A 26,627-nucleotide genomic window follows, 5' to 3' on the forward strand; every position below is an offset into this window, starting at 1 on the left:
ACGGACATGCAAAAAACCCCACCTTCTTTCTATGCTTTATAGAAAAAATAATGAGTTAACAATGGACGATGCAATTCTTTATAACAACAATGGAAATATGACACAGGTATCAAAATTAAGGAGGTGGACTGGAATAATTTGTGGGCTAAAAAACATTTAAATTACTACATCGATGGCATGTGGCTATATAAAAAAAAATACTCCCACCTCTGCTGGAGAGGCTGCAACAGGATAGGTACAACATTCCACATGTTGGGTTGTGTGATTACGTACAGCCCTTCTGGCAGAGTCCATTTATGGAAATAAACCACACTGCAGGTCAACATGTGGAAAGTACCCCAAATTTGGGGCTGCTAACCATTTTAAGAGAAGAGCAGCTTGACCTCTATTAAAAAGAATTAGAGTAACCATTTTTCTTCTGGTGGCAGCACACATAATAGTAGTACAGAACTGGAAAGGAATGGAATATTTGCAAACACCTTGCTGGAAACAGAGTGCAAGGGTAATTGCTTTATCAGAAAAAATTAACAAAGAGACTGCACACATTGAACAATACAAGAGATGCAGATGACTTTACTGAAATTTGCCATCCTCTGATAAAATAGTCAAATGATAATCCTGAAGAATAGCATCCACTGGAATCACAAACTGGACTGGGGCAAAACTTAATGGACTGATCTGTCCTGCAGGGGACAAGTTGGCATGGGGAGGGAATTTCTGTAATTGTGTTTATACACTGAAAACTGACAAAACTTTTTACAAATGTCAAGAAGCTGCGTGTTCCTCTTTAGTGATACTATAGACAGAGTTGGTTTATGCATCCACAATTGATGCAGAGTGCAGAGGGTACTTGCAGGAGAACACTAGTGTCTGAGATCAAAGGTTGAGTTTGCAGCAGTGGCAAGCAGGGTTAGAAAGGAAGACAACAAAAACAGAGCTGGGTTGTAAAAGGTCACAGTTTTATTACATACAGCTTCTGTAGACTTCGGCGTAAAGCAGCAGAAGCATAGTGGCTGACAGGCCAACTACTCAGCCCACCCTCAGGACAAACTGTAAGGTAGCCCAAGACAGCATATGATTCAATCACTATTCTGTGCACAGGCAATAACTTGGGGTGCTGTATTTCAGACTGCTTTGTGCCCGTAACCTCTGAGGTCCTTTAAGTGCCATCATCTATGAGGGCCTGTGAGGAGTCCATCCCTACATACTTCCTCAAAAACGTTGTCTCTGTCTGAAGCCCAGTTGTACACTTTTGAGAACAGCAAAGCAACGCTTTACATAAGGGATAGTCAACATGGTATCCTATAGATCAGGGGTGGCCAACTCCCAAGAGACTGTGATCTACTCACAGAGTTAAAAACTGGCAGTGATCTACCCCCTTTTGGGGGGTTCGGGTCAAAGTTGTTGAGGTTTTTCAGGGAGGAGGCAAAATGCTGAGCTTTTTTTAGGGGAGCCACAGTTGTTCAGCTTCTTTGCGGGGAGCCAATGATCTACCTGTGATCTACCGCAGACGTCCAGTAATCTACTATTGGACATGCCTGCTATAGATGTTATTGGACTAAAACTCCCCTCAGCTCCATCAGCCAGGAAAAACAGGATACCGTATTTTTCGCTCTATAAGACACACCAGATCATAAGACGCACCTAGTTTTTGGAGGAGGAAAACAAGAAAAAAAAAATTCTGAATCTCAGAAGCCAGAACAACAAGAGGGATCGCTGCGCAGTGAAAGCAGCAATCCCTCTTGCTGTTCTGGCTTCTGGGATAGCTGTGCAGCCTGCATTCGCTCCATAAGACGCACATACATTTTCCCTTACTTTTTAGCAGGGAAAAAGTGAGTCTTATAGAGCAAAAAATACGGTATGTAGTTGGGGAAAAATTGGAGAGTACCACGTTGGCTACCCTTGTGTTATATTTGCTTTGCTGTGAAGAGACTAGGAACCCCAGCCATCACTCATAACAGTCTATGGATCTTGAAAAATTCCTTCCCAGATCCTAGAACTAGATCAGGAATCTCAGAGGTGCTCATGCCCTTAACTGACATGCAGACCTTACCTACAAATTAGTTTTATTTTTATGCACTGTAACTGCTGTCATGGCTGTCCTTCAATGCTCATATAACTACAAGATGACACTTAAACCAACCTTTTTCAGTGTAGATACTTCACTGAGTTGCAAATGTATTAGCAAGCCCCTATTTTACATGAGCTACACCCCACATAATATACCTAGGGCTGCTCCTTTCTCTTTTGCCATTGAATAAGTCCCTGAAGGAAAGGAAGGAAAACTGCTCTGCAAAATTTCTTTCATGACTTTGCCCAGATCCCACTTGCTAACTACTCCAAGGACTCCTACGGAGTAGCAAGGAAATGGGGAGGGGGTAGAAGCAGAACACAAAGAAGTGTGTTGCAAATGAGATATATAATAATCTCTAGAGGCATGACTCCAATTTGTGTTCTATTTTAAGATGGCAATCGAACTTTTAACTGGTTAACTGCACCAATTAATCGATTACCACATTAATTCCAAATGAGTTTGTTTACAGACCTGGATCTCTTGCTGACAAAAAATAGAGGGCAGAGAAAAACTTCAAAGAGGCCAATTCATTAGATAAATATTTTCACTGTAATTCTGTTGATCCAATAATCACAGTATATTATTCTGAAGTTTAAATATTTTCTTTTCTACACGTGCATTGATTAGAGTATGCAGACCGTTAGGTCCTGGAACAGTCACTTTCTAGAAAAGAAGCAAGTTAACCCATATATATAGCTATACAGCCTTTTATATCATGCATATATTTCACAACTCTCTACTTGCTATCTCCATTATGGAAGAGTCTTCATTTCAGTTTACATGGTGAGACTGCACATAAAACTATATAGCAGTAAGAAGAACTTAACAGCAACCATTGCAAAACTTATACCCGCTAGATGTTTTTGTCAACAACTCCCACCACCATTGGCCAGCACAACCATTGGCAGTCCAAAACATCTGGAGGGCACCAGGCTGGTGAAGGCTGTTTTATAGGAAAAGCATTTACAAAAATTGACAGGATTGTATTAAAATCAACATTTTATGCTTCACAGCACAATGGTCCTACACAATGTGTTAAATTTATCACATTAACAGTGGCTAACATGCTATTTGTGCTAAGTATTAAGCAGCAGCAGGAGGAAGATACAGCCCAAAAATTATTATGGCCCTTTGCATGGTGAGCAAGATTTTATGAAGAAACCCAGCTGGCTTAAGATGTTGTCATCACTTTTGCTGTCACAAAATTTGCACAGGGGCTGGGAACACATTGAAGCCACCTCTGCTTCCAGGTCAGATCTGCTCTGAACCATTTATATTCAGTTTCTTACCCACATGGATAGGGAGTGTTGTAGCATGAATTTGGTTGAAACACACAGACTGCATAGCAGCTCATAACTCCCAGGACCTGCTGCAAGCTCACAGAAAGACACAATTTCCCCACCAGCTTCCATGCCTCCTGGCCTTATGGTCAATAAAGAGTAAAAGTACTGCATGGTAGCCTGCTACACAGCAGTAAAGCGCTGGATCTGAATCTTGCTCCATCTCCCTTCTATAAAGATTATTAAGATGCTGATTAATGGTCTCAAATGAACATTCAGGAAGTCATGATGAAGGACATTCACAACCAGCCTCTGTCCTTGGAGCACATTTACAATTAACCTTGTGCAAGGGTCTTACTGTTCACGGTCCTTTCTAATCATCTGCTTATCTAAAATCTTCATAGACATCAATGTTGTTACCATAATAAATACGCAATACACAACAGACTTTATAACACTTAAAGCTTCTAAGTTTGATGTAATATATTCTCTCACATAGAAAAGCAGCTTCTGACACAATGTGTTTGATAAAATACCGTAATTCAGTTTAAGAAATTGTATGTTTGCAATAAATTCAGTTTTCCTTTAAAACTAGGTTGTTTATTTTTTAAAAAGGGAGGAGGGAATGAATTTAATTTCCAACTTAAAAACAATGAGATGTATTCTATCACAGTTGCACAATGCATTTGATCCCTGGAGTCACCCTATGTTTTGTGATTGCAGGAGATTTATTGTACAGTAATTAGAAGGTTTTAAAACTGTTTTAAATGCTGTATTTTAAACTGTGTAACCCACCCGGCATCTTAGTGTGAAGGGAGGATAATTAGTAACAACAGTAATAATAATCCTGAGCACCATATGACTTAAACAGGATGGGTTTTTTTAATTACACTTTACAATTTACCTCATAACAGAGCAAGTCAAACTGTATATAGAGTAGTACTGTACAGGGTGTTGTGTTAGTACATGGGGTGGAATGTCATTGCCTTTTCAGGCTTGATTTGGGAGGGAGTAACTGGACTTCCAGTAGCAGCCAAGAAAACATATGTAATAATTATTTAGGAAAAAAATATTTATATACCACAAAAAACCAAACATCATAAAAAGTTAAAAACAAGTTGAAAGCAAAAATAAATTAAAAACAAACCTCAACAGACCATTGTGGGGGATGTATTCTTAATTGTCTGCATAGGCCTGGCAGAATAAAAGTTTTCAGCATGCTTTTAAAGATTGGCACAGAAGGGGGCTGCTGAATCTCTATTGGCAGAATGTTCCATAGGACAGGACTGATAATCTCTCATTGTTGTCCGTGGAACCTCACCAACTTGGGGAATGAACAAAGACACTCCTGCAAATGATCTCAGTGATCAGGCTGGAATATAAGGGTTCAGGTTATCTCTGGGATATCCTGGACCCTGGTTGTTCAAGGCTTTGTAAATCAATACAAGAACCTTGAACCTGGTTCAGTAGTAGATGAGCAGCCAGTGCAGCTGTTTTAACCCTGTCACATTTTTTGACCAGAAGCTCCCATCAGCAATCTGGCTGCAGCATTCTGCACTAGCTGGAGTTTCTAAACCAGACCCAAGAGCCGCTCCATATGCTCTACTTGCAGGATGCAAGCCTCATTTACATGTGTGCATGTGAGGTTGTAAATACAGTGGTACCTCAGGTTAAGTACTTAATTTGTTCCGGAGGTCCGTTCTTAACCTGAAACTGTTCTTAACCTGAAGCACCACTTTAGCCAATGGGGCCTCCTGCTGCCGCCAGAGCACGATTTCTGTTCTCATCCTGAAGCAAAGTTCTTAACCCGAGGTAATATTTCCGGGTTAGCGGAGTCTGTAACCTGAAGCATATGTAACCTGAAGCGTATGTAACCCGAGGTATCACTGTATCCACTTCCCCGGGCTGAGTAAAAGTCACCCCCCAGGTGATTAAACATTTTTTCATAAACTGGATAAGAGTTATTTCCTCAAGACTGTCAACGTGCCACAAATGACTAACGTAGCAGTGTGCAGACGAGCAAGTTAGCAACAGCTGTGAATTTATTTGCAAGGTTGATACAAATACACATTGGTTAACTGTATACAAAGAATAAATACAAATGTTAAGAATTAACTCTGCTCGGTAAAAAATTGAATTAATCTGCAAATGTTATAACAAGGAAAGAGATCTTCCTTGGGGAAAGAGAAAGAGGATGATTTGGTTCCATCCTTTGATTCTATTCTACAAGACATATTTTGCATCCACATACAATCTGCAGGACTTCAGAACACTGCTGTCATTGTTCCAGTTTTTCTAGTAATAATGCATATTAATAAATAACTCTTTGAGAGAGTTGGGGCAAGTTGCAGCTCATCACCAGTCTACTCCTGCCTCTGCACCTTCACTGCCAATTCCAAACACCCTGTTGTGTCATTTAAGGTACTGGCTAGACTGCTTTAACTGCTTCAGTTTAGATGCACAGCACAATTTCACTTGAGTAAATTAATTACCTGTACTAAGTTAAGCCAGTCTCAAGAAGAACTTTATTTTACAATAAAGTAATGTGTGTTCCCAGTACACACAATATATAAATGAACTAAGTTACTAAACCGCTATAGGAACCATTTGGAAACATTATTGTTGCATGCCACCCCAATCTCATAGCAGTGCGAGATTCCAGGGGTTCCAGGCACTTACCCAGGGTTTGATTTTCTCAAAATGCGGGGTAGCAGAGACTGTGGTGTATTTATGATATATGATTTATTTTCACACACACACCCTGAGCATATGATAGAGGGGCTTATAGCATTAGCACCCCAAAAGGAGGAAGGTCTTGCTTCTCCCATAGCCATAGCCTTGTATTCCAGCTGAAATCAGGCATGGCTCTGTCTCTCAGCTGCCTCAGCTAACACACCTGACTCTGGCTTTTTGTATTTCTAACTACCAGACAGTTGAGGGAGGGGGCACAGTCATTTGTCCTCTGGCACACAGCTACTTCCTTTGTTACCTTAACAATTCATACTTAGGGGACCATTACAAAGAAACTTGTCTAGCTATTGCAGCAATTGAATCCCTGTTGGATCCAGGAACTGGAAGGGACTCGGGCATACATCCTTCCATCCCCACCCCAACCAAACTCACAACACTATGTAATTGCATTTCTTAATTTTCCAAATAGAACAATGTTTTCATGTTTAAATGAACTTACATGATCTTAAGTGTCAAAAACTGTTTAAACAAAAAAAAAATTAAACAAAGTTAAATTCCTGTTTTGCTGTCATTCTTTCAAGATGCCTTGAAGGCTCTGGAGAAATTTGGTGCTTTTTAAAAAATTTTAACTATAAACACAGCTTCAGAATGTTTGCCATGATGTGCCATTTTCTACTGGCAGTTCCCTCACTGCGAGAAGCAAAGCTACAGGGAACCAAGCAGAGGGCCTTCTCGGTAGTGGCACCCGCCCTGTGGAACACCCTCCCATCAGATGTCAAAGCGATAAACAACTACCTGACATTCAGAAGACATCTTAAGGCAGCCCTGTTCAGGGAAGTTTTTAATGTGTGAAATTTTAATGTATTTTTGGTCTCTGTGGAAGCCGCCCAGAGCGGCTGGGGAAACCCAGCCAGATGGGTGGGGTACAAATAATAAATTATTATTAATTATTATTATTATTACTGTGTACAGGCTGACCTGTTGGACCAAACAGCAACATAATCACTGTTCAGGTAGCTGGCCGTGTTGGTCTGATGCAGTCGAAATACATCAAAAAATTGTCCAGTAGCACCTTAGAGACCAACTAAGTTTGTTCTGGGTACGTCAAAGTGCAAGTAGATAAACAGGTACCGCTCCAGCAGGAAGGTAAACAGCGTTTCCGTGCACTGCTCTGGTTTCACCAGAAGCGGCTTAGTCATGCTAGTCACATGACCCAGAAAAACTGTCTGCGGACAAACGTCGGCTCCCTCAGCCAGTACAGTGAGATGAGCGCCGCAACCGCAGAGTCGTTCGCAACTGGACTTAACTGTCAGGGGTCCTTTACCTTTACCTTTTAAGGTGCCACTGGATAATTTTTTTATTTATAATCACCATTATTATTCTTCAATATAACATGATTTCTTATCTTCCCTTCACTACAAGGTCCAAGGGTGGGTTATAGCAGTTTAGAAATACAGCTTTGCCCCCCTCCCCAAGTCATAACAGTATATAGCTAAGTTTAAGTCACACTCACAATATTTTCCAGTGAAATGAGAGGAGAATGTAACTTCGGACTTTCTGCCATGGTCCTGCCTTTCCCAAACTTATGTGTGGGGTTTCCACCCCCCATCACACACTCCACACACACATATATTTTTAGAAATCCCTTAGGGAGGTGTGGTATTCACTGAAGTGCTTCTACTACTGCAAGGATTTCCTCTTGTGCATTGGAGCTTCCTCTCTCCCTTCTCAAATATGCTCCAGAAGGTTGGCGGGAAATCCAGAACAGACTTAGGACACAGGTAGGCAAACTGCCACCGGGCATGAGCAAAATCAACAGAGGCCAGGATATGTCTAGCAATAGACAATTGGTGGAAATATGCTTAACAAGTGTTTCAGTTCTGCAAATGAAAATATATGATCACCTAAGAAAAGCCTGGGTGCTTCCTGATGAACTACATATGCAGCAAGACACTTTTAGTGACTCTTCCTGACAGAACAAGGAAGAAGCACAAATCTTAACAACTGAGGCTTCACAAGTCATAATTATGTCCAATGACAACTCCTAGGTTCCAGATCATTAACAATGGTTTGAAGCTGGCTAATTTCAATAACCCATAGTTAACACAAACTTCACTTTATCCAGGTTCAGACACAGCAAACCAGTTGAGCAGGAGGAGCCTTCTAATCTCCTTCTGGTCACACAGGAAAAAACAGCACATGAACGCAAGGCTCCTGAATCTACGGAATACTAAATTTTGGTTTAGCAATATGCATGAAACAGGCAAACATCCCTATGGACTTCAGCATGCATTTCTAAGCTATACGTTATATTTTTATTTACTGTGTCCTCAAGTGCACACCACCATTCTTTAAAGATCAAGCAATGGGTTATATCCAACAAAGTTTTACTCAGGGAAGACCCACTGAAATTAATGAGCCCAAGTAATCATGTCAGTTCATTTCAGAGGGTCTACTCTGAGTATGAGTAACTTTGAATACAATCCAATGTATATTTACCACACTGACAAAGGGGCAATTATAACAGTAGCAATTTTGACAACTATTCCCCTTGGAAATAAGATTTATCAATATGCTAGTCCAAAGTATTTATCCTAGAAACCTTATGCATCACTATAATGACCAACATCATAACTAGTATGTATGAAGCATACCTAGTCAGTTAACAAGACTGATTTGGTTTGCCATCAGATTTATTATCGTATTTTAATACAATTTAATATAAAATTGCTGTTATCTATTAAATTGTGTGTCTGTCAAAGACCAAAGTGATGCCAGCTTACCATTTACCTCTTTCCACCAACCTCCCTCCTGAAAGTTTACAGCACTTCTGATTCTCAAGTGCTATATAGGTCCAGCATTTACTAGAAGCACTAATGGCAGAAAGAAGTGTTTCAAAAGAGAAAGGAAAGGGAGAAAGCTTTGCATTGACCCTTTGGTATAAATGGATGTCTTCCTTTCCCCGTCCTCCTACATTTCTATGTCATCCTCCCAAGCCTTAAAACTATAGAGAAGTCTGAAACAAAAGTTTCTGATTCTTTAAATATAATTTATATTCAAATATTTATAAAATGTGTTAACTGAATTTCTGCCACAAGGCAATCAAAGCAGCATACAACATCAAAAGCCATCTTGCTTAAAAGCATGTTTAAAACAAGCAACAGCAGCACAAGTGCATTTTGCTTCAAAGGTAGACTAGGATTTTATTTTTATGGCAACAAGACTTGTGAAGGGTTGGACATCTCCCAGACATATACAGGTTCACCAAGCCAAGATCCAGGTAGTCAGTGGATTCATTTTGGAGCATTCACCCAGCCAAATACCAAAAGTGAGTTGAAATAGTCATGTGAAATGCTTCTTCTAAAAGAAGAGGAAACTCCTTTCTCCTAAACTGCGCTAGGATATCTTAATGTTCACAAACAGCTAGAAGTTTTTGGTCCCCTCACAGTACAATTAGAGGCCTGTGGACTCTCTTATACTTGTCTCTGAGCTGCTGGCAGCATTATTGTACATTGTCTTGAGACAACTGTGTAGAAGCTGATTAATAAATTAATTATGCTAATAGTAAATAACAACCCAAAAGGCAGAAACAGCATCCACTCTACAGTACTGTAGACTGCTTTGCAGATGAGAACTGCTCCTGTCACAACAACAATTTTTACTAAATTCTTCACAGTGAACTGAATTCACTGTTTTTATTCTGCCTCAAATAAGTATGGTAAAAAATGAAAAATCTGAAGCTTTGTTATAAGCTATTGCCTGATGTTACAAGTTCAGCATTTGATCACATTTCTTCTGTATACAGATAATCTTTTGTGGTGGTGTGCTATTTTGCAGTGCTGTAAAATCAAATTGCAAAATCAACAATACATTGATTGGAGTTTTTTAAACTGGATATTACTGACAAAGGGAAAGTAATTAAGAACAATGGAAGCAATAAAAGAATAGACTTATAAATGACTTGAAGGCAATATCAGAGTGTAAACACAAGAGCATTAACAACAACAACAAAAACATGTTTGCTGCAATAAAAGAGAAAGCTTCTGAATAATTATAAGAAAAATATTAGGAGTATTTCCAGAAGTCAAGAGGAGAAAGAAAATAGAATGTTCTAAAGCTGATGCAGACCTAAGAAAATGTTGTCAGCATTCTTGCTTACTGTAAAGCTTTATGTAAATATCAAGACAATGTATTCACAACCTTTGTCTAGGACCCCATTCCCATATATAATCAGTACTGATTATTACTTGGAGAAGCATCCTTAGTAAGGTATAGAAACCAGGATCTCATGTCAAGTCCAAAGCTCTCCTTACACAGCCCAAGACATCCCTGCTGCCTTGGCTACAGTTGAAAACCCTCTCTTGTTTGACCCCCTTTCTCTGTGGTTCTTTTCTTCAGTTGGTTCTCTTCCTAGTTTTCTAAGTTTCATTTCAGTATTCCCATTTGGGGACGTCCTTCCCGTGTTTTCCTTCTCCGGTCTGGGGCTCCTCATGTGTGGATCACCTCATATGGATTTGAGCACCACGTTTATGTGGATGGCAGTTCAACCTTTTTAACCCAAAACATTATCTCTTCATCCCCATATGGTCAAGTGCCTTTTCTCCTCTTCTCTTCTGCAGCTTGACTGTGGTAAAGAGATGCAGCCCTCTTCTCTTTTACAAACAGAAAATGTTCATAAGAGCAACTACATTGTGGTGGAATACTCCAGGATTCCTTGGAAAGTTATCAGAAATCTTTCAAATATCAGTAATAGAGCTCAAGTGAAAAATGTCTAAGTTCATACATACTGATGTGGGAGGGGTCAAACTTAGTTGTAAATAACAAATTATTATTTTTTAATGTTGGCAATGTAAAATTTTGGCAAATAAATGAATAAAGTGGTGTTTTACTTTACAACAATAGCAAAACTAAGTACGTAGAGGACACAGGACCTTCAAGCATGAAGCAAGATCAACTTGGCCATTGTAACCAAGGTCCAGACCTGAATTTGCAAGATGCTCTGTACTTTTCAGCTAGCAAAAGGTTAACCAGTACATTTCAAGATACTCAGTCCTTAAGTCCCACTGAAAGGGGAGGAGAATGACCCATTAAAGTTCAGCTAATGCTCTGGTTAATGTAGGGAACTAGAATACATACTCTGAGCCTGTGCCTTGAGACCAAGCAGATACAGAAATAGCTCTTTCAACAATAAATTTGTACATGTCTCTTAACTTGCCACAAAGTAACACATGACTAGTTCTCACCCTATTGGTAAACCTCTAGGTGGGTTGTACCATTTCAGATATTAGGTGAAGTCTCTCAAGATACAGTAATAAGAAGTTCCTGCATATGAAACACAAAAATCTCCACACATACACAATCATATCACATATTTGTTTTCATGTACATTAATATCAGAAGACCCAGCTGGATCAGCGCAAAGGCCCATCTAATTCAGCATGCTATTTTCACAGTGCCCATGGCAATCCCATCTTAATTCTACCATAAGTAGCAAAAGTAACAACATTTTAGCTCTATTTTAACTAATCGCCCTGCACTTTTATGGTTTAATCACCTTTTAGGCTAACACCGAAGCCAGTCTGAATATTTTTATTATTCTTAAGGATAGCAACATCTTGATCACCTTTCTGCAGGGATGCTTTTGATTTTCTGATCCCCAAAGTCTTTAATCTTGTTACTGATCAAGATATAGAGAAAATAGATGGTGGGTTTTAATACTGTTTCTAAGAAGTCATCAGCACTTTCTGCATAGAAGAAAAGAAAACTTTTTTGTTGTTTTTATATCTAAATATGATGAAGCCTTCCTTATTTTAAACCACTATGGCTACAATCTTATACACAATTACATGGGAGTGAGCCCCAAGTAGACCGGCACAGGACTGCACCTTTAAGACCTGGAGCATGATCCCTGGGAGTGTTTTCTTCCTTCCCCCACCCTGGGATGACTGAGCAGGGTCAGTGCCCTATGACTACATATTTAAGAGCATTACCCAGAGAGAGGATTCGTCCCGCATCGAGAGCCCTTCCCCATCCCAATGCATTTTCTGTAAATAACCCCTAGTACGAGCAGAGCAGTGGCCCAATTAAAAATGGCGAGCATCTCGCGTGGCTGGCTGTGTGCAGGATACAATAGAAGGGGGCTGGAAGCTTTTAGAAAGAAAGAAAAAAAACCAAACGCCGAGCGGCTGCCGGAATCAACAGTCAGGGGGAGGGGGAGATTGGGGAGAAAGCAGCATTCCTAAGCGCAGAGATCTGTCCGAAGAAAAGGGATATCACCGAGGCCCCCCATTGCCAGAACCAGTTCGACACCGTTCCTTCTCCACCCCCCGACCCCGAAAATACACTGCAAAGAAGCACCTCCTGCTCGAGGTCAACCGATCTCGGAGCCCTGCAAAGAAGCAATATTGGGGCACCGAAGTGTCCGCCGCTTTCTCAAGCTTTCCATCTAGAGAAAGATGCTTTGCTCATAATGTTCACGCCAGAGCTCTCCACAAGAAGTGAACTCCCAAATTCCACGAAAGTCAGGGACAAACTCCCCCCACCCCCCGGTTTTTCTCTCTATGGGAAACACCTCTTTTCTCTCTCTCCCCACCCCCAATTTACAAGCCTCCGGGACACCGCCCCGGCCCCACCAGCCCCGCCCCGCCCCAAGAGCGCCAAACCAGCTCGCACACACAGAGGCGCGCGCACCCCGTTCCCCAGCCTGGAAAACAAGCAGAGCCGCCACCCCCACTTCTTCGCCGGCTTCCTAAAACTTTTCAACTTCGGCCTCACAGCGCACACAAGAGTCAAACGAAAGGCGGCTCTCCGATCTGGAGAAAGCCAACCCTTATATTTCCCAAAGGTCTTTCCAAGTTGGCTGGTGGGATAGGACCTGGAGCAGCAGCCTTATCTGCCCGGTATCTTCAAGGAAAAGCAGGCATGGCCGGTGGGGCAGGAGGGAAAAAGGAGGCCCCAGCCCTAGAGGGGAAGGAAGGCTACAGGGAAAGGATGCCAGCCACAGAACTAAGATACGTGTCCCTGTAGTGGATGAGGAATAGAGAGGATTTAAGGGTGTATTTCCAGACGACCAAGCAGTGCCTTGTGCAGGGAGATGCTGCAGGGATTACTGAGAATGGAGAGAGCACAGAACTGGGAGACCTGTAAAGGTCAAGGCAATCCAAAGGTTGGTGGGTAAAATGGGTGCAGAACTATGGAATACAGAAATGAGACAGAGTGCATTATGTGTCTCTTCCAACATTCAACTGAGTTGGAAGAGAGAGGTATAAGCTTTTTTATATGCCAAAGGGAGAGAAATTGGAAAGCAAGATCTGAAGGCGCAGTTTAGGCACAGAGTTGAAAGGAATCAAAATCTGACTACACGGATATGGCATGGATAAGAACATGGATATGGCGCTGCAGGAGTATCGTGTTAGACTGTGTGGAGGCACATGCAGAGTAAAGTGATGAGATAGCTGCAGGCTTGAAAGATAAAGTGACTGGAGTCCCTACAAAGTTGAGATAATGCCAGGAAGGGGAAAACTGTGGGAGGGGGTACTATAAAGTTAGGAAATCAAAAGCCTACATAGTATTAGGGGCCAAGGGAGAAGAAAATAAGGAAGAGAGTCAAGGTATGCAAAGTTAGAGGGGAAAGTGTTTGGGAAAAGTGAATGTATGGAGAAAACAGAATCTGGGGGCTTTGGAACTGAGGTCATGGATCTAAGTGTATGAGAAGAGGGTGCATGGGGGGATATGCTGAAGAAAGCAGAGAAACTTAAAATAGAAGATACAAAAGCTGAGAAGAAGTGTGAGGCCCCTAAGGTCAGCAGGAGAAGCAAAAGATAGCTAGATACAACATGCGGGAGGGACTGCAGTAGGGGTGCAGGAAGCAATAAGTGCCAGGATGGGAACATAGTTGGAAAAGGAAAAATCATAAGGGGAAGAACAGGGGTGTATGCTCATTATTTATTTCAAAGGAGGTTTAAAAAACAAGAGGAGGGGAGAGGGACTACCACCATCCAGTGCCATCCAGGATGTTGAGGGGGGCCGGTGTATGTGTTTGTGGAGGAACTGCAGAACCAAATCAGAGGAGTCACCGTCCTGGGGGGAGGGAGGAGAGAGGGAATGGATTGCAAAAGACACTCGAGATGAAGGGGTGGGGGGAGGATGCTGCAAGGAGGGAGAAATGGGGGTGCAGAAAGAAAGTGTGGGAGGTGGAGTAAATGCAGACTGCAATCTGCGAAGCAGGGGAGGCTGCAGCCTCCACACACACACAGCGCAAAACCCCCTGCCCCTTACCTTCCATCTCCATGTCCTCGGGCTCGCTCAGCTGCTGCTCCCCGGGCTTCTGCTGCTGTTGTTGTTGCTGTTGCTGGTGGTGGTTCATGTCGGGCTGCGGGAGCTCAGGCTCGGCGGCCTGGGCCTTGGCTGAGGGAGGAGGGCGAGGAGGCGGCGGCGGCAGGAGCTGCTGCTGCTGCTGCGGAGGCCCCGCGTCGAGCGGCGATGGGCGCTGGAAAGGCAGGAGCTGCTGATGCAGAGACTGGGGCTGAGTCGGCTGGCGGCGGGGCGGCTCCGCGGCCTGGAGCTGGTGAGGCTGCAATTGCTGCTGTTGGGCTTCGGGCTGCTGCTGCTGCTGCTGGACTCCGGCGGCGGGCAGGGAGCGGGCGGCCGCCGGGGGAGGCAGCGAGACGCGCACGTATTTACTGGCTATTCGCCCAATGGCGGCGGGGGTGGGAGTGGGAGGAGGAGTGAGGAAGGAGGAGGATGGAGGGCCGAGCTCGCCTCAGAGCGGGTGCAGGCTGAGGCAAAGTCCCGGCCCGGCGGCGGCTGCGGAGGAGGAGGGCGACGTCTAGGCCCTGCTGCTGCTGCTGCTGGGTCTCCTCCTCCTCCCCCCGGGCTGGGCCGGCTCCGGTGAGGAGGGAGGCCCGGCGGCGCGGGCAGCGCCAAGGCGGGCGGGCTCCTTCGACGGCGACAGGCGGCGTTGGGAGCGAGTCGGGCCTGCTCCTCCTCCGCCGCCTTCGCTGCCTCTCAAAATGGCGGCCGCGAAATGTCACATCCGCATGGAGGATGGGGGCTCCGCCGGAGTGTCGCGGCGGCGTGAGGAGGGAGAGAGAGAAGGCCGGCCGGGTGGCTGGCGAGCTAGCCAGGGAGGGCAAGAGGAGGAGGAGGTGGCCGCAGCGGCGGCAACAGCAGCAGCGGAGGAAGAGATGCTCCGCCTCGCCTGCTTCAGCTCGGCCTGCAACGGCCGGGAGGAGGAGGAGGAGAGTGAGCGAGAGAGTGGGAGGGAGCGAGGGACGAGCTCAGGACGACGGAAGGAAGGAAGGAAAGAAGGAAGCGGGAGGGAGAGAGAGAGAGCAGCGCCGCGGCAGCCCCGGGAACAGCAGCCGCCGCCACAGCGAAGGGGAAGAGGAGGAGGAGGAGCCACTGAGGCGAAGGCCGGCCGGCCGGGGCGCGGAACGCCACCCCCCCCAACACACGCACAGACCCACACGCTGTCCCGGGGGGAGGGTCGGAAGGAAAGAGTGAGAGCAGAATATGGGGGAGGGCGGAGAGATTGGGAAGGAAGAGGGGTGTATCGGGAAAGGAGGGGTGCGTGGTTGTGGGTGAGATTGAAAGAGGGGTGGGAACAAGGGGGTAGAGGTAAACTAGGGAAGGTGGGAAGGAAGAGAGGTGCACTTAGAGGGTGCTGGCGGTGGGTGAGACTGGAAGAGGAGGGAGATGGAGGGAATGTGAAAGTTGGGTTAAAAGAGAGAGAGATGGAAGGCAGAGGGTCCTACGTCGGGGGGAGGGGAGTAGGAAGGGTGTAATTCGGAGAGGGAGGGGAGGGGATGCGAAAAGTTGGGGAGCTGTAAGATGAAAACAAAACAAAGGGGACCCTGGAAACATTACGACGGGGCATTAGGGATATACTTGGGCGTGCTTAGTGAAGGGGTGAGGAGATGGCAATGGGAACAGCAGGGAGGGGGTGGGGGTGTCTTGGAGGAATGAAGGAGAGCAGGAAGGAATTGAGGTTTATTTGGAGGGTTAGGGGCAGGGGTGCCTGGCAGTGGGCAAAATTGAAATGGGAGGTAAAGGTGGGGAGAGCAGGGAGGACTGGTGGGGGCGTACCTGAGGGAGCGGAAGAATGGGAAGTTGCTGGGTGGGGGGGATGTGAGAAAAATAGAGAGATGCAAATGAGAGACCCTTGAAGAAAGGGGCAACAGTCAGAGGTGTGAGGAGCTGGAGGGATGTGGAAGATAGCCAGGGCAGAAAGCATGCCAGAGGATAGAGAAGAATGGTAAGGTGGGGGTTCTGCTGAAGCAGTGTAAGACTGATGAAATGTTTGGAATGTGAAAGGAGGGGGAAGTCAGTTGTGGGAGAGGTATAAGAGGAAGGTCTTCCTGTTTGGAGGAGGTAGGCCACATTCACACCATACATTTTAAACTCAATGATACCACTTTAAACAGTCATGCCCCCCCCCCGAATTCTAGGAGCTGTAGTTTGTTAAGAGTGCTGGGAGTGAGTATTCCTCAGATGGGGCTACAGTTTTCAGAGTGGTTTAACAATCAATCACATGAAACACTGCCCTTAACGAACCACATCTCCCAGAATTCTTTGGGGGGAAGGCCATGACTGTTTAAAGTGGTACAGTATTATAGCACTTTAAATGTATGGTGTGAATGCGGCCTTCACCCACTTAGGGCAATCTTGATAGGGAGAATCAAGTGGAAGGAGATGTTAAAAAGGAAGCTGGGGACTGGTGGAGGGACCAGGAAATAGTGGAGTGGTGTGGTTCAAACAGGGACTGGGGAAGTTGATTCGGGAGTTAAGAAGAGGGACTATGAGACTCTAGTGTGGGAAAGAGCATAGAGAGGATAGTGTTGGGGAGGTGGGAAGAGAGCGCCACCATCAGGAGATTTAAGGAGGTTGTAATGAAAGAAACTGAAGATGGGTAGGGATATTATATAAGAGATAAAAATGAAGGAAAACTTTGTGGGATATGTGAAGAGCAGGACAATAGCCCCAAGGTCCTCTTTGAAGAGAAGGGAGTGAGTGATGGCTTGTGGTGGCAAGGTATGATGCGGAGAAGGAAGAACACAGAAGTCAGAGCATTACTCCAAGAAGCTCTCCAGAGTTTCAGATGGATCTTTCCCAGTCACACCAGAGATTTATCTTGGAGTCTCTTTCACAGCAGGGGAGTGCTTTCTCTAAGATGTTGCTCTTAAGTGCTGTTTCCAGAGAGCAAGCCAAGTCCCTCTGCTGCAGCAAAAACATCTCAGAGGCTTCTAGCATCTTAAAATTGGGAATCTGCTTCCCTGCGGATGTTGTGGGACTCCCTTCAACTCCAGAGATTATTTATTTGTTTGGATAATTTATGTATCACCCTTTGAACCGGCCACACGGCAGTTTGCAATAAAACCAGAGAGATAAGAATGCATAACAACAATAAAAACAGCATTAAAAAACACAACAAATCACTGAATCACAATTACTAATAGCAGCAGCCTTTCCTCTTTCTAAGATGCATCATGACTATTTGCCTGAAGCTATAAAGAGATGAGGTTTGTTGCACCTCAATAGGAAGAGAATTCCATATGCAAAGAGCCACCACTGAAAACCTTCCTGGGCCCTCACACCGGGTATGTCATCACGTGTAGAGACCTCATCTGATGTCAAAACAAAGTCAGGTTGATATGGAAAAAGATTTGGTTTGGAGGGTCACAGACTCCTATCTGCCTTAAAGTCGAACTCTTAATAATTATTGCAAAAAACGCATGGACTAGAGTGGACGGAGTGAATTCTGGATGGGGAAACTGATTGATCTTTAAATTTGTTGATCTTTATGGTGCTCAAGACTAAGAAACATGAAAAAACAGCACATGTGCTGCCCCCTATTTTTTTTTATCAGGTAGAACAGGGAAGAGTAAGGAGAACTGGGGAAGTAAGGAAAAAGAGAGGTTGAACAAAATGAGATATTATAGATAGGGATTGCAGCAGGCAGAGATGACAGCTCATTTTAACAATGCAATGGTTTGCATTCCAACTCAGAAGAAACCTGCACTGGTTGAATGAGGCTTAACTGTTAGGTAAGCCCCAGCTTCCTTCTGAGTAGATATGCGCTGTGAAAGTGCCACAGATAATTTATAATCTTCAGCTTCATAATTCTGTGGAACAGGTCTCAGAAATCTCGCAACAGAATTTAACATCTGATGCAGTTCCAGAGAGCTCATGGGAAGAAATAGCCGTAATCCTTTAGCAAGGATTCACAAATACACTTGCCATGTCACTGCTGGTGAGGACAACTTTTGCACAAATAGAAAAGAAGCTGCTTTATAGAGAGTCAGAAAATTTGTCCATCTATTGTCTATATTAGCTGGCAACAGCTTGTCAGGATTTCAGACGAGTTTTTTCCAGCCTTCTGTGGAGACACCAGGGATTGAACCTGGGACTTTAATGTGTGTAGAGCATGTTTTCTACCACTAACACCATCCATATGCAATCAGAATGATGAGCTTAAATCCAGTGCCTTAGACCACAGGCCAACCCTACCACATCCCACTTCAAGGAGAGCCCCTGGCCTCTTAGGCCTGGAAGAATGTGAGAACTTTGCAATACCAGGCTGGCTTCAGAAGCACAAGAGAAATGCAAGGACCTTTCTCCTGATTCCGCGCTGAATCTCAGAGTTACTTGGAGAGCTGTTGGAAGACTTCATGCTTCACTTTGAATATCTGAGCTTGGCCCTATGGGGATTCCCCTCCTCCTCTTTTTTTGCGAAAGAAGGGAAGGAGCTTGCTATTGACAGTTGTACTGGGTCTTGAGCTCAGGGGAATGCCAGAAGACCCCCGTTCTCTCCTTCTTGAAAGGGAGGGTAGGATCATGACACAAACAAATCTGGCTGGTTACCAAGTTGAGCTAAGATCTGTGGACCCCTAGCATTCATGCATACGTTTTACTATAGATTTGATGGAGAAAAAGCCACAGACTTCTGTGTCATGAAAGGTTGTGCAACCCCTCACACACAAAACCCCCCAAAGTGATAGCTTTGCTAAAATCTGAAAGAACCCTGTGGCAAACAGCCAGTGCTTGTGAGAAGGTGATGTTGATGATCTTGGGCAAAGGAACAGCTGCAGAGAGTTGCAGTTTCTACTCCATAGCTTCCAGCATACTCTCCTCCCCATTTTCATTTTTTTAAATTAACAGCACCTTTACAGCTGCTCCTGTAAACCTTGAAGGTCATGGAATAGACACTGAATGAGCCAATGAATTAAAATACTTGAGTTTGAGGTTAAACACCAAGAGCCATTTCCAAATCGTCGTTTTTTTCTTACTGCCTTCGGTGAATTTATTTTTATTTGCAGATATTTTTAGCCTGCCTTTCAATGCAAGTGCTTTCAGGATGGGGTACAGTAAAGCAATCTAAAACCTTATCAACAACAATATTCAACGGTAATACCATAAAGCAAGGGCAGTAACAGAACAGCAACTGGTACAGCAATGACAAAATTGGAAAAACTAGCTATTGGGAATGTCAAATAAATAGGTCTTTGGCTGGCGATAGAAACTAATAAATGTTGGTGTCATCCATATATCAGAAGAGAGGACATTCCATAAATGGGACATTGCCATAGAGAAGGAATCTTAGTTGGCATCAGCCTGCTTATGCATTGACTATACTTCTGGGGACTGTGGTAGGGTGTCACTTGAACTGAGATTGTGCCTTCAGCCTTGTAGAATCAGTTCTCTCATTTTATTAGAATCCCCATAGCATATTGATGTGTCTTCAGTTTACAATAATGCATACTCGGGATCTCTTAACAGTCAAATAATCTCAGTTAAGTGATTCTGAGTATATACTTCTGCATAAGACATTCTGTGTTGGATTAATCAAAGTTTCTCTAGAACAAGGCTCCAGATACTGCTGAACTATGGCTCCCATCACCCCTGGCCACTGACCATGTGTGGTGCAGCTTATGGGGGCTGTAGTTCAGCAACATCTGGAGGGCCAAAGATGCCCCACACCTGAACAACATTGGTAGGTGTGGAAGCAGCAACTAGCACAAAATGCTGCAGGTAGGTGATTATCGGGGACCGTCTCAAGGTACTTGTACTGGTGTACAAAGCCTAAACAGCTTGGGGTCTGGTCACCTAAGAGGACACCTACGCTGCTGTAGACAAGTCCACCCATTAGCATCAGCCAGGGACTTTCTTGCCTTTGAGGCTTGATCAGCAGCAGCTCTGGGGAGATCCTTCTTGGTGGTGGCACTCCAGCTTTGATGCTTCTCTTATTTACAAGCTTTATTTGTCAAGCTTTTTGACAAGTACCCCCAATACAGTTTACATAGCAAAAGCAGAATAAAAACTAGAATACAGTAAAAACTACAAAAGGCAAAACAAGCAGCAGCAAGCTTAAAACAACACCTAGAACCAATAATTATTATTTTTAAATGCAGACACTCTAGACTTTACATGAAGTTGTCTCCAGCTAAGTTCTACTCAAAGAAGACCCATTTAAATGAATGGACATGACTAATTTAAGTCTAGTAGTTTCTGTGGGCTCTGAGTGGAAATTGGTTGGGGACAATTCCTGGTGCCTAAAGGATAGCAATGTAAGAGTCAGTAAATATTCCCAAGAAAAGAGTTAAATAGTTAATGCCTCTCTGGAAAAGATTCTGTGGTACCCACACACCTTACTTCTGAATTTTGGGAACACACAGCTCTCACTTGACAGATTCAGAGGGGAGAAAGTGGATTGGGGCCTTATGCATCTACTTGGATACTCCCAGTAGGACATAGCCAACTAAGTTTTACTCAAAGTAAACCCACTGACATTGATAGGAATAGGTTATTCATATCTACTAATTTCAAGGCGTCTACTCTGGGTATGACTTAACACTGGATCCAACCCCATTCTTCTGGCTAGCTGTTTGTATCTAAAGTCTGATTGTTCCTAGCAAGGCATCATTTGAGATTAAGCACTTAACGTTTCCATGTGAAGAAGATAATCTTAACAAAGGTATTTTTTGTTTTAATGCAAATATTTATCAAGGGTTTAATGGGGATGTTTGGCATGCCCTAGTCCTGACCTGGTACCATACACAGGAGTCCACAGAGGATGACCCAGACACACACACACACCAGGTCAAGGACCTTGAGGAACAAGCAGTGCCCTCCGGTACTAGTATTGAGGATCCTCTTGAGATGCCTTCAAAGAGGAGACCTGCTGAACAACCCATGGAGCTCTCAGAAAAGGACATGGATGCGCCCCAGTCCTTAAAAACAATGGCGCCAAAAAATCTGGGTCTGGACCAAAGAGCAACGACATAGTTTGATTCTACATCCCCCTAGACACATTGTGCAGCTCATGAGTAAGCAATCCCTGAAACTCTGTCACTTCTGCAGGTTGTGGTTAGGGATTGGTCTAGAAGGCCACTGTATATAAGGTCTTCCTCTTGTGCCTTCCACTTGCTGGAAATAACAAGGCTTGGGGCTGCTTCTTCCTGATTCTGGTGCCTCCTGTTCCCCAAATAATGCTGTTTGGTCTAAAGTGATTTCCCCCCAGTTATTCTGGTTTTGACCCCCCAATTTCCCTCTACAAATATAGCCTTTGAGCACTTCTGTCACACTCTGTTATAAATACCTTATTCACATTGATAAACAGATTGTAGATTATTCCAGAATTTCAGTTTCATTGCAAAGATTTACAAGGGCAGCCAACATTGTGCATTCTGAAAATATTAATTGTCCAGAACCCAAAGACCTTCAAAATTATTTTTCTTTTCACTAGAATTTGAATTTTACAAATGCTGAAGTGTTGCATTAAAATCCATTAATACAGAATAGTCACAGCAAGGAACAACTTCTGAAATATGAGTTGTTAAGATGGACTCTCAAATTCTTACATAATTTTGCACCTAAAATTTACACTTTTTGAAACCAATGAAATTTCTCCCTAAAATCAACCTGGAATTGTCCAAGCTATAGACAAATCTATGTTTTTGAATTACTTAATGACAATTTTTTTCAACTCATGGGGAAAATGTCATTTAAAAAGAGCACTTTAGCATATTCCTGCTGCTTTTTATTGTCGTGAGGATTAGGGCTGCAAGTGTTAACTGGTAGATTAATCAATCCGATCCTAACTGGGATTGCTAGAAAGTGTTTTACTGATTTCAATGTGAGTAACTTTCAAGTAACTGCGTGTAAGGATTGCTCTGTAACTGAGTAACTGGTGATCAGTTTCAAGGAGTAAAATTGCACTGTTTCTGGTGTGTCATTGCATACAGTACTTAATATATCTATCTTTCAAAAAATATACTGTATGTGGTAACTGTAGATTGAATTCTACAATCCTCGGTATCTTAAAAAGCTGGCTATGTTTTGGTTTTGTCAGTATGCAGATTTGTTTACATTAGACTTGATTGAAAGGCAGATGTTACATTATTTCACTGATAGCTCTTCTGAAGCCAAAAGTGCAATTTGCCTCACTTGATGTCACCATAAATATGTCGCCTGAATTTTTTTGCCTTTGTGGGCAACCTAGTCATAGCATATTTCTAAGCTAATCTAGTACTCAAGGGCTTTTTGTTTATTGCTATTCTGTTTTTTAAATGAAATTGTTTAAACTGAAATAAATTTACACCTTGCTTATTATCGTAACACAATGGAACCAGAGGGATGGAATGAATGTTTTATAAACCTTCAAAATCTGGCTTTTCCCCCATGGGTCTTGGCAGCGCTTTTTTCTGGGGGGATGCAGAGGGACGCATACTCCAAAACATTTCGTGAATCTAAGTTTGGCCTCATTGAGGAGCAGTATTTCAATATGAGTAGGAAAATGAGAGTACCCCTAAACATTTTTTTTAGAAAGAAAAGGCACTGGGTCTTGGAAACCAGTCTTCATTTTCTTAATTTCTTGGGACTGTGAGGGTATATCTCTATTCCGTAGATTTAAACTATATAATAAACAATAATAATTGAACTGGTTTAACAGTCATTGCTTCTCTTCCCTTATTTTGGAATGGGAGCCTAGTGATCTCCAATACCTTCACCAAACTACAGTTCCCAGGATTCTTTGTGGAAGTCTTTCATCATGCATGACTTACTTGAGAATAGCCTCCTAAGGTCCCAGTCGTCTGCAGAAAGGGCTGAATGGATTAACTTCCCAAACATGAGTATGTAATAACCTTGTCCTCCACAAATTCCCCTGCAATATTTAAAAACAAAATACAGAACATGTACTAAAATGGAGTTTCTTTTTCTCAATTTTCCCCAGTATGAATTACTGTGAAGGTCTTATTCACATAGCACCTTTGATGTCCGTGATGCTTTGCAGAGCATGAGGAGGAGGAGATGGTGGTGTTTGCAATGTACCTTTCTGATGTTGGTGGAATATTTCAGATTTGATAAACCTGATAATCCAGTATCAAATACTGCCCTGGGCTCCTTTGGGAGGAAAGGCATGATATGAAACAAATGATACTTTTCTATCAGAGTGGCCTCAGGTGTCAGAGCATCCACATATTCCCTAAAGTAGATACATGGGAAGCTACCTTCAACTGAGTCAGTCCATCTAGCTCAATATTGTCTACACCAGGCATAGGCAAACTCGGCCCTCCAGATGTTTTTGGCCTATAACTCCCATGATCCCTATCTAGCAGGACCAGTGGTCAAGGATGATGGGAACTGTAGTCCCAAAACATCTGGAGGGCCGAGTTTGCCTATGCCTGGTCTACACAGACTGACATGGACTTTCAGGAGGCTTTCCAGTCCCACCTGGAGATTCCAGGGATAGAACACAGACCTTCTGCATGCCAATAAGCTACAGCCAATCTTTAGGGTCTTCTGTATTTGAAAGCTGAAATTTTATATTTAATACATGTTTGAGAAACCATTGAAAAAAAAAAGGCTGAAGGAATAGTAACCAAACTGGCTCCAGCTTTGGAGCGCTTTGTTGGTTTGTTTTTGGCTTTTAGGTTGTCCCTCAAAGTTTACAACCATGTATGAATATCAATCCATAAACCCAACACAAAATATCCAATTCCATCCAAGAAACATAAAAGCCAGCGCATCATCATCATCATCATCATCATCAACAACAACAACAACAACAATCTAAATTAGCCTCCATCCAATTTTCCTTGAAGTCTCAAAGACCCATTTAAAATTTAGGAAAGGAAAGTATTTGCGTGGTCTCATTTGTGATAAAAGTAATTATTATTCAGCAGGCATTCTAAGCGAGTTTTTACTCTGACTTTCATGGTTAGTCTTAACCAATTTCATCTTGACAGGAATTTTTTGTGTGTAATATAAATAGATTAAATTAAATAAATTAAGAAAGAGATTGAAGTCTTAAAGTAAAATGTTTTGGCTTTTGCCTTATTCAGCCATGTGGATGTGAATCAAAGGGCATTCTAGCCAAGGTGGCAGTTACAGAACACTGAGGATGGAATATGTAGTTGAGTGTTATCAGAGATACAGTTTATCTTTCTGGGTTGACGTCACATGGTGTTATGGTGTTAAAAGTATTTATGTCCAGAAATACGCTCTTGTTTCTACTGTCCTTTGATCAGACAGCATCTTTAAAAGGGGACTCTCGCATAAAATTGCTAAACTTGGCAGTTGCGGCTGGTGGGGCCGAAGGCAAGGAACCCAACAGCAAGTAGACCCAGAGCCAATTGCAAGCAGGACCAGCTAAATCTAGCTTTGTCCCCATCTTCCTCCCTGCTCAATTCTATCAGGATGGCACTGAGACTAAGGCCTCATCTACACTATGCATTTAGAACAGAATCATTCAACTTCAGTAAGTCATGGCTTCTTGTAAAGAATGCCAGGCACTGTAGTATTTTCAGGGGTGCAGAGAGGCCTTAGGAGATCCCTATTTCACCCACAGAGTTACAATTCTCAGAGTTCCTTGAGAGAAAGGAATTGACAATTAAAGCACTCTGGAAATTCTGTGCAGAGAATAGGGGATCCCCTAGTGACTCTCAGTACTCTAACCAAACTACAGTTCCCAGGAATCTTTGGGGAAAGTTGTGACTGTTTAAAGTGGTATAATATTGCTTTAAATTTATGGTGCAGAGGGATTGTAAGGAGGAGGAAGCTGACACAGGCAGCCACTCCTGGGACTAATTGTGAGCAAGAAGGAAAATGAGGACGGAAGGCAGGCTGTTCCTCCTGTGCCCAGTTTACCTTAATGCATGCTCTGGTTATCTTCCGCTTGGACTACTGCAATGCGCTCTATGTGGGGCTACCTTTGAAGGTGACCTGGAAACTACAACTAGTCCAGAACGCGGCAGCTAGACTAGTGACTAGGGGCAGCTGCCGAGACAATATAACACCGGTCCTGAAAGACCTACATTGGCTCCCAGTACATTTCCGAGCACAATTCAAAGTGTTGGTGTTGACCTTTAAAGGCCTAAACGGCCTCGGCCCAGTGTACCTGAAGGAGCGTCTCCATCCCCATTGTTCTGCCCAGACACTGAGGTCCAGCACTGAGGGCCTTCTGGCGGTTCCCTCACTGCAAGAAGCAAAGCTACAGGGAACCAGGCAGAGGGCCTTTTCAGTAGTGGCACCCACCCTGTGGAACACCCTCCCATCAGATGTCAAAGCGATAAACAACTACCTGACATTCAGAAGACATCTTAAGGCAGCCCTGTTCAGGGAAGTTTTTAATGTGTGACATTTTAATGTTTTTTAATCTTTGTTGGAAGCTGCCCAGAGTGGCTGGGGAAGCCCAGCCAGATTGGTGGAGTACAAATAATATATTATTATTATTATTATTATTATTATTATTATTATTATTATTAGACCAGCCTCCACTGAAACTGGATGAAGGGTAGAGAGGGATGCGTAATGCATAGAAACTAGCCTACTGAACAAAAGTAAAATTTTACATCCATTGCCACTTCCACTTTTGCCTCTGGTCCTACCCACCACCAGCATGTGGCCCCCAGAAGTCTGCTCAGAAGATGTGGCCTTCATGCTAAAAAAAGGCTCCTCAGCCCTGTACATTTCAATTTGTGTAATGCCTGGATGCTTAGCCTCCAATCGCTGTTAGACTACAACTCCCACCATCCCAGACCATGGACCATTCTTGCTGGGGCTGATGGGAGCTGGAGTTTCCCATCCCTGCCCTAGAGCTTTGACTTGATGGTCTACATGTACCTGGAATATAAAGACTTGGGAGGCTGTGGGGCCAAGGATCCTCTACAACTGCTGTCTCGGTGCTGGCTGAAGTGAGTTGGAAAAGGTACCCAGGTGAGTGAGCCACCAGTGTTCTGAAATTGGAATCAGCACAAATGTGGCGGAATGTTCAGCGCACAGCCCTGCCTCCCCATTGGCTGTGGCACAGCTAAGAAAGGGAAAGTGTGGTAAACAGAATGCTGAGCATGGCAACAGACAATAGGGTGGATATGTGCATGTGTGTGTGTGCATGCATGCATGTACTGTAGCATCCAGGGGGTCAGAATAGGAAGAAATGGCTCATGAAACCTTCCTCCTTAGAATTCTCCCTTGCAAACTGTGAAGTCTAAAATTTGCTAGATATTTCCCGGCCATTATTCACTGAATACTTTCACATTCATGGGGCCACTCCAGCACATTTTGCTGCCTGAAATGAAGGATAA

At 43.4% G+C, this 26,627-nt stretch overlaps 1 protein-coding gene across 5 annotated transcripts in view; it reads right to left on the reverse strand.

Moving 5' to 3' along the window:
* USP7 (ubiquitin specific peptidase 7) overlaps positions 1 to 26,312 on the reverse strand; it is an 81,215-nt gene extending 54,903 nt beyond the window's left edge. For 2 of the 5 annotated variants that reach the window (XM_080981479.1, XM_080981478.1), the window contains exon 1: positions 14,323 to 15,445. In XM_080981479.1, coding sequence (XP_080837605.1) covers positions 14,323 to 14,410 — 88 coding nt within the window. In that variant the 5' untranslated portion in view covers positions 14,411 to 15,445. Of the gene's footprint in view, positions 1 to 14,322; positions 15,449 to 23,105; positions 23,207 to 26,166 lie in introns of those variants that run through there. The other 3 variants (XM_080981475.1, XM_080981476.1, XM_080981474.1) reach the window with 3 other exon arrangements.
* Between the last annotated feature and the right edge of the window lie 315 nt (positions 26,313 to 26,627).

Source organism: Podarcis pityusensis, assembly GCF_964106645.2.
Source record: "Podarcis pityusensis genome assembly, chromosome: 14".
NCBI lineage: Eukaryota > Metazoa > Chordata > Lepidosauria > Squamata > Lacertidae > Podarcis > Podarcis pityusensis.